The sequence below is a fragment of the Quercus lobata genome, chromosome 5, assembly GCF_001633185.2.
Source record: "Quercus lobata isolate SW786 chromosome 5, ValleyOak3.0 Primary Assembly, whole genome shotgun sequence".
Lineage (NCBI taxonomy): Eukaryota > Viridiplantae > Streptophyta > Magnoliopsida > Fagales > Fagaceae > Quercus > Quercus lobata.
The window spans coordinates 63,638,588-63,647,686 of NC_044908.1; the positions used below are offsets into that span (position 1 = coordinate 63,638,588).

At 38.0% G+C, this 9,099-nt stretch overlaps 1 protein-coding gene across 1 annotated transcript in view; it reads right to left on the reverse strand.

Moving 5' to 3' along the window:
• The window catches only part of LOC115989100 (probable inactive serine/threonine-protein kinase scy1), a 29,248-nt gene extending 20,485 nt beyond the window's left edge, over positions 1 to 8,763 (reverse strand). Inside the window, exon 1 of the mRNA XM_031112762.1 lies at positions 8,229 to 8,763. Coding sequence (XP_030968622.1) covers positions 8,229 to 8,354 — 126 coding nt within the window. The 5' untranslated portion in view covers positions 8,355 to 8,763. The remainder of the gene's footprint in view (positions 1 to 8,228) is intronic.
• Between the last annotated feature and the right edge of the window lie 336 nt (positions 8,764 to 9,099).

Genomic DNA, 9,099 nt, shown 5'->3' on the forward strand with positions numbered 1-9,099 from the left:
AAGCACATCAACTTTTATGTGTGTGTGTGTGTGTGTGTGTTTGTTGGGGGGGGGGGGGGGGGGGGGCGCAATCAAGTAACTTTCAATAAGAAAACAGTGAAAGAAAAAGACAAAAAAGCATTTCTACAGCCTAGACTTTAATGTGTTCCAGCATGGTTTGTAATAAATAATCCCCAAATACCAAAAAAAATTATTGTAATTATATTAACGAAATAACCTATACTAAATTTACATGAATCACACTGAATCTTTTTACAAGCACATTGGCTCCATAATAAATCATATACAATTCAGATTCCAAATTCCTTACTGATAAACACTAAATTTGCAATATTAGTTTCTATTTGAGATAGCTTATTTTGGACAACTTGTTTTTAAAGGTGAGGCTCGTTAAAAAGTGCAATTTAAATAAGTTGTACCTAGAAAAAAGTGAGGCTTTTAAAAATATCTAGCAAAATAAGCTAGGGAAAATAAACTGGCCAATATACCATAATAAACAGTCAGTCATGTTATGTTTAACATTGACAGAAAATAGACAAAAGATATACAAAACCTGTTTTCGAGGGGAAGAAAAAACAAACTCTAATAGATAATAGTAGAGAAAAAAATTTTTGATAAATAACGTAAGAAATTTTATTAAAAAAAATAGCCAACCCAAATACACTAGAAATCTACTACAGTGGCAGAATTTAAGAACCAAAATTACAATGATCAAGAAGGACAGAAAGGGATAAACAAGAACATTAAGGCAAAACCAAGCTCCATTCAAGGAGAGTACAGAAGAAAAAAGACTTTATATCAAGGATAGACCATTCACAATCCTCAAAGCATCTAGCATTCAATTCCCTCCATAAGCACCAAAACAAAATGTGCGGCACAATCCTCCATAAATCTATATTTTTATGTCTTCTGAACTTGCCCTGCCAAGAAGCTATCAACTCAATAACTTTATGCGGCATAACCCAATGAAACCAAACAAACAAGACCATAGACCACAACTCATATGCAATAAGCCAATGAGGAAGAAAATGGTACACCGATTCCCCACACCTTTTGCACATATAGCACTGCAATATGTCTAATCCAAAGAATATTTGTAGTTAAAATCTTACCTAAAGTGGCAATCAAAGAAAAGAACGCTACTCTACAAGGAACCTTCGATTGCCACACCATTTTCCAAGGAAAAGAAATGAAAGAAGAAGGGGATAGAGAGTGATAAAAACCTCTAACCTCAAAACCTCTTCTCATTGCTAGCTTTCAACAAGCTTTATTAGCACCATAGCCTCGTACATCCGTGGAATAAAGCATATCCAAAAACAAAGCCAAACTCCCAATCCTGTACTGGACGACGGAGTTGGATGTCCCAATGAAGCCTCCCATCAAAGAAACGCATGACCTCCAACACAAAAGACTCCCTTGCCAAGCTAATACTATACAACTCTAGAAAAGCTTCTTAAAGAGAACAATCCCCACACCATACATCCTCCCAAAACTTCACCTTAGTACCATCACCCACATCATACCAAAGAAACTTTAAAAAAGCCAACCAACCACTTCTAATGGTTTTCCACATACTAACACCATAGGTCCCTAACATGGGTTTTGTATACCAATCACCCCTAATAGTAAAGAAAACTAGAAACACCAAAATGATGTTTTCGTTTCATTTCCTCACACATTAACCATTCATCCCTCTCTCTTCATTGGAAGTAATTGCTGCCAGCAACGATGATAGGTACACCACCGCCACCATGGAGAAATTTGTCTTCCCTTCCGGCTCTTCTGTGTCATCACACCAACTTGGCTTGTTTGACAAGGTCATCCAAAACACCACAGCAAAACCCAGACAACCAATCAAACTTTGCCAAGGTCCATTTTCCCCACAAGATTTCGGTTTCTTGTTGGGATTGCTATAAAGTCATGGCAGCTTAGTAATGACAGAGTTAGGATGGTTTCAACAGAAAATCAATGGTGATTGGCAGTTTGGGTTGGATTCAATGATGATTTTAGTTGATTTGTTTTTTTATAAGAAAAAATGTATTAAAAAAAATGCAAAGGGGTGCTACCAAATTACCCAGTAAGTATAAAAGCAGAAGTCAAAACAGAAAATAAAAAGTAAAAAAATAATAATTAATTAATTAATTAACGAAAACTCAAGGTATCCAAAGTCCACAGTAGAAGAAGTATGAGAGGTCGATATGCATTCAAATAAGATCTTCACAAAAAAAAAGTTTAAAGCAACACTCATTCCGTTCTTTTCAAAGACACCACATAGAAGAAGTATGAGAGGTCAACATGCGTTCATATAAGACCTTCAAAAAAAGTTTAAAGCAACAGTCATTCCGTTCATTTCAAAGACACCACATTAAATACAATCAAACAGCTTTCCAAATGCCCCCCATTACTCCTCTAACCAAAAAGTCCCTTCCAGCATGATAACACCTCCATCACAAAATAAGGCCCAAGGGACACCAACCAAACAGAAAATCATAGACTACAATTCCCGAGCCACCACACAATGTAAGAAAAGATGAGCGACATTCTCTCCATGGATTTTACACATAAAACACCAAGCTACAATAATTATCAATCCCTTCATCAGATTGTCATTTGTCAAAGTCCTCCCTAATGCCACACACTACAAGAACAAAGCTACCATATGCAGTATACAAGCTTTCCAAATTCTTTGCCAAGGAAAACCTTTACATCTGCCCTCTTTGAACGCTTTGTAGTAGCCTCTTTACTTGGAAAGCTTGCTTTTTCAAAGGAAACCATTCCCACTTATCTACTTTCCCACATCAAAAATTTGCTGTGTATGTCTTTCAGTAATTGTACCAAATATTCTACTTCCCAATCAGGCACTAATCAAATTAATGTAGGATTCCAATAAAGGCAACCATAAAGGCAACCATTCTAATAAAGGCAACCAAGGAAGAAGGGCATCTTGTTAGTTGAGCGGATGATTGTGATGGTGCTTTGGATAATGTTTCTGTTGTATTTGGGTCAGATTGTGAGTTGGGGGACTCTGATGGGGGTCTTGTAAACTAGGAAAATATTAAAGAACCACTAGTTGTGCAACCTTTGGCCATGGCTAACCCAATTGCTCCACTTGTAGAAGTGGCAGTTGCCTCCACCCAATTATCTCCTTGGGTTGAGAAACGTATTAAAGCCTTTAGGAAATCTGTAGGTACTTCCTTGGAAGGCTTCAAAGCAGAAATTACTGGGATTTTTTTAGCTTTGGAGGCTAGGAAGAAAGCTAAAATGATGCAGGTTGAATGCTCTCAGAAAAGAGAGCTTAAGACAAGTTCTAAAGGGCGTCGGGAGTTGAACAGTCTACTAAACTCTTGGAACTTTGAGAATAATTTTGATTTGGTAGGTAATGCCAGTGGGGAACAGGATTTTGTGGTGCCTCAATGAACCTGAATATTATCTCCTGGAATGTCAGGGGGCTAAATGATTGTGAAAAAAGGCTTTGAATTCGAAATATGATCAAAGGTTGGGGTGCAAACATTATTTGTCTTCAGGAAACAAAAATGGAATTGATAACAAGGAGAGAGATTCGGAGCTTGTGGGGTTGTCAACATTTGGATTGGCTTTATTTGGGCTCCATGGGTGCGTCGGGGGGTGTTTTGGTGATGTGGGATAGAAGGATGGTGGAAAATGATGTGGGATAGAAGGATGGAGGAAAAAATTGACGAAGCAGTGGGAAGGTTTTCTGTCTCATGCAAATTTAAGAATGTGGTAGATCATTTTGTATGGGCTTTCACTGGTGTATATGGACCAAACTATGATCGTGACAAGCGTTACTCTAGAGTTTATGGTCCTATTATTGATGGAAACATAAGGCAGCTTTGGGAGGAGTAAGCAGGATTGGATAGTTGGCGCAATGTACCTTGGTGCATTGGGTCGGGTGCCGGGGGGGGGGGGGTTGTGGAGGGGAGGAATTTACCGTTGTCCATTTTCCAAGTGAAAGGTGGGGCAACAAGAACCACAAAGATGTGGGATTTTCTGAGTTTATATTAGAACATGCTTTGCTAGATGTTCTTTTGGAGGGAGGTGCTTTTACTTGTTTGAATAATCATGATTCACTTTCAATGTCTAGGTTAGATAGATTTTCGGTTTCACCTTATAGGGAAGTGTGTTTTTTTCTAATCTGAGTCAGAGATTAATCAAATGACTCTTATCAGATCACTTCCCGATCTTACTTGATAGCCATGGGGTAAACATAGGTAAATGTTTTTCAAATTTGAAATTATGTGGCTGAAATCTAAGGGCTTTGAGGATAGAGTGTGAAATTGGTGGGGGGATCATGGAAGGAAATTTATATGCTGAAGAGAGGATTAGTAGCGAAGATAATAAAATGGAGTTGCAAAAATTAATCGTTACGAAGCAAAAAGTTGAAGATAGAAGTCTTGGGCTCTTTGGCTAGAGGAAGGAGACAGAAATACTGAGTTTTTTTTTTCATTGGTTGGCTGTTGTCCAACTTGCATAAGCAAAATAAATTTGTTGGCTACTTAAAAGTTGTCAACGCACTCAACAATGATCATGCTGTTATAAAGGAGCACATTTTCCATTTCTACACTAATCTTTATCAAGAATCAGAAGTTTGGAGATTGAAGTTGGAAGAGATGGCTTTTAATGCCATATATGGAGAAACAAGATCATATTTTAGAAAGCCAATTTGAGGAGGAAGAGGTTCTTTTGGGCTTGAAAAGTATGGATGGGCAGTATTTATAAAATCATTTCCAAGTTGTTGGCTAATAGGCTAAGAAGGGTGATTTTTGGAATTATCTCTGAGTCTCAAAATGCTTTTGTTCTAGATAGGCAAATCCTAGATTCTGTCTTAATTACTAATGAGTGTTTGGATAGTAGGCTCAAGGCAAGGATTCCTGAGGTTTTATGTAAGTTAGATGTGGAGAAAGCTTTTGATCATGTCAGCAAGGATTTTTTTATGTATATGTTGCAGCGTTGTGGATTCTCTGAGAAATGGAGAAAGTGGATTCTGTTTTGTATCTCCACAGTGAGATTTTCAATTTTGATAAATGGCTCCCCTAAGGATTTCTTTGGGAGCTCTAGGGGGCTGCGCCAAGGAGATCCTCTCTCCCTGCTCCTATTTGCTATTGTTATGGAGGCGTCAAGCCATTTGTTGGATGGTGCGGTTCTGGCTGGACACATTTCAGATTTCACTGTTGGTACAAGGTCTGATACCCCCCTCATGGTGACCCATCTTCTCTTTGCGGTTGACACTTTAATTTTCTGTGATGCTTCCGCAAGTCAGGTTGAATATTTGCGGGAGATCTTAGCCTCCTTTGAGGCGGTGTCAGGGTTGCACATTAACTAGGCTAAGTAAGAATTGGTTCCAGTTGGAGAGGTGACTAATATGGGGGAGCTTGTGGCATTGCTGGGTTGTAGTCAATCATCTTTGCCAATGACTTACTTGGGACTGCCTTTAGGCGCTAAATTCAAGGATAGGGCAATTTGGAACTCTATCCTAGAAAGAATGGAGCGAAGATTAACGAGTTGGAAGCGATCATACTTATCAAAAGGTGGTAAGATCACCTTAATCAAAAGCACTCTCTCAAGCTTGCCAAATTATTACCTATCTCTCTTCCCTATTCTTGTGGATATTGCTATTCGTATTGAGAGGCTTCAAAGGAATTTTCTATGGGGTGGGATAAATGAGTCTCCTAAATTTCGGCTAGTAAAATGGGCCCAAGTTTGTTCTCCCTTGCAGTCTGGCGGTTTGGGTATTAGAAATTTGAGAGCCTTCAATCAAGCTTTTTTGGGTAAATGGCTGTGGAGATATGGAAGAGAGACAACCCATCTCTGGAGGCGGGTTATTGAGTCTAAATATGGGAATGATTGGGGAGGTTGGTGTACAAAAGAAGTCTCTAATCCTTATGGTGTTAGTCTTTGGAGAACCATAAGACAAGGCTGGCCAGTCTTTTCAAAATCCATTTAGTTTGAGGTTGGCGTTGGCGATAGAATTAAATTTTGGCATCATGTGTGGGGTTGGAGCTGTTCTCTCCAAGAGGCTTTTCCAAAACTCTATAATATTAGTTGTGATAAGGAGTCTTCCATTGCAGATGTTATGCACTTTCCTAACTAGAGGCTTCATTGGGATCTTCTTTTTTCTAGAGCTCCCCAAGATTGGGAAAATGAATATTCTTACACTTTTTTAGATCTTATCAATTCATTGCCCCTTAATGGTGAAGGTCAGGACAAACTTTGTTGGAAACCAATAGGGAATAAGAATTTTAAAGTGTGTGAGTTCTATCTCTCCCTTTCCTCTACTCTTGACATTTCTTTCCCTTGGAAACCTGTGTGGCGTTCAAAGGTCCCTCCTAGGGTTGCCTTCTTCTCGAGGACTACCTCATTAGGTAGGATTTTGACTACCAAAAATTTATGGTATAAGGGTGTCGCAATTGTTGATTGGTGCTATATGTGTAAAAAGAGTGGGGAATCAGTGAATCACCTTCTCCTTCATTGTCCTATTGCTTATGATTTATGGTCTCTGGTGTGGGCTCTTTTTGGTCTTCAATGGGTTATGCCGCATGGTGTCTCTGATTTATTTTCGAGTTGGCAAGGTTCCTTCGGTGGGCATCGAAGCATTGATTTATGGAGGGCTGTCCCTCATTGTGTCCTATGGTGTATTTGGCAAGAGCAGAACTCAAGATGTTTCAAAGGGAAGGAGCAGTCTACTTCAGATCTTAAATCTCTTCTTCTTCATACCTTGCTAGAGTGGAGTTCTTCCTTTAATCTCTTCCCTTGTTCTAATTTTTTAGAAATGCTTGATCTTTGTAATTTATGTGTTTGACGTACTGTTTTCCATGTTCACCCCCGGTGTACCTGGGCTTCTTTTTAATACAATTCCGTTATTTATCAAAAAAAAAAAAAAAAAAGTCATCTTCCGTGTTTTGGAATTCACAAGTAATAGAATACTCCCCCACTGCCTCTTCAACTTTTTCAACAACTCTTCTATCCCACATTAACAAAATACCACCAGATGCTCCTAAAGGCTCTAAATGAACCCAATCTACAAAGGTGTTCCCCCAGATGCTTCTAACAATATTTCTAGACATTGACTCCATTTTAGTTTCTTGAAGGCATAGAAATCTACTTTCTGCCATGTCATAAATTCTTATTTCTGTTTGTTTCTCCCCCCATCATTCCACAATCAAATTTTCAGATGCATAATGATTGTAATAGAAAGCCTTGAGCTCTTCTTGATGTTCCTCCACTACCTTCACCTTTTTTGTATCATAGTTGATGAAGCAACCCAATTTCTTCAATTTCCGCACCCCCTTAGCCATACATCTTGGGCTCTATTTGATTTAGTTGATTTGATGATGATTTTGGTTGATTGGGCTTTTGAATTGAAGGAGCAACCAGAATAGTTTTTTGCTCTCATCTCTTGAAACTAGTTTTTGAGAATAGAAAACTAAAAACACTCTCAAACAGGGCCTAAGTGTTTTTATCAAAAGAAGTAAGGACTACTAAGCCATGCAATGCCCAGAGCAGCAGAGCCTCCGTGTCTAGTTCAGTTAAATTCTTAAATGAATGGTGTGCTCAAATGTTTCTTTTGAAACATCCCATGTGATTTTAGTCTATTACTCTCTCCTCACCCAAAGATCTATATTAGCTTATAAGCTTGATTTGAAAGCAAGCAAAACGACATCCGAAGATATGGGAATAACAAGTTACATTATCAATTCCATAGAAAGCCTTTAATGGGGAAGCTATCTAAAGATTTACCAAGTATAAACTAAAAACGCCAACAAGTTCTAGCTCAACTGGCGCCTCCTCCCCTTATAAGTGTGGTCATATGTTCACAACTCACTGGGTGCGCGCGTAATCAAAAATTAAACTAAAAAGATATATACTTTTTTACTTCCCAATCAAAATAGTTTTTTGGGCAATGCCAATCTAACAAGATCCAATAATAATTCATTCCCAGCTGTGGCTTCCTTCTACTGAATTCTTCTAAAATTGAAAACTTTGAAACGAAATCCAATGGGGTTTCAAGTTTCATCACACACATACACACTCAAAGTCACTAGAGTTTCTTCACCATCACATCACAGAGAGTAAAAAAAGAATCTTTACATTTCAGGGACGCGCAAAATCAAATCAAACCTCTAAAATAAACCAATTAACTTAGGCAGATCAAAACGTAACTACACAAAAATTTAAAGCATATGAGAGAGAGAGAGAGAGAAATTGAGAACCTTGGAAGTGCCACGAAAGTGAGTCCAGGAGCCCCAAGCAGAGGAATAAGGCTCGCCAATGTTGTAAGGTAGATCTTTGATTCCCGTGCCAGATCCACCCACTACCCCCTTCAGGAACTTGAACATCTTCTTCTTCTTCTTCTTCTTCTTCTTCTAAAGAAAGAGATAGAGATACGATCTGTGACTGATTGTGTGCGTGTGAAGAGAGAAGGACGAGAGAGAGGATGAAAGTGGAATCCAAATCCAATCGGGAAATTGGTTTTCTGGGATTTGGAATTCAATTAGAAACGAGTGAAGAAACAGTACCCGATCAGAAAGACCTACTGGAATGGAATGGTTTGGTTATAGAAGGATCGGTACTCAGTATTCTATTCGGGTTTTTTTGTTACATGGAGGAGATCCCAAACCAAAGTGACCAACTAATTAAATCAAATTCCTAATTCCTAGTTTATCAAAAAAATCCTAATTCCTACACACTAACACAACACATGCAGACATACATTCTACGAAGTTACTTCTATCTGGACTTTTTTTTTCTTTTTTTTTTTTTTTTTTAGTGCACCTATCTATTTGCCTGTATCTGTGCCTAAAAAATATATCCCTTAAAATTCAGCAAAACATGTGTGTGTATATATATATATATATATCCCTTAAAAGTGTTATTCCCTTTTTTTTCTACATAACCTTTAAAAAAAATAAATAAAAAAAAAAAAAGAGGAAATACCGAAATAGTGAGCTTTTTTTATTATTATTTTAAAGAGTAGGGTTATAGTCACAAACTTTTTAACAATATTTTTACAAAACTGTTGATCTGGCAAACTGGCATATTTTTACTGATTCTCATTTGGACCCACAACTAATATCACTTTTT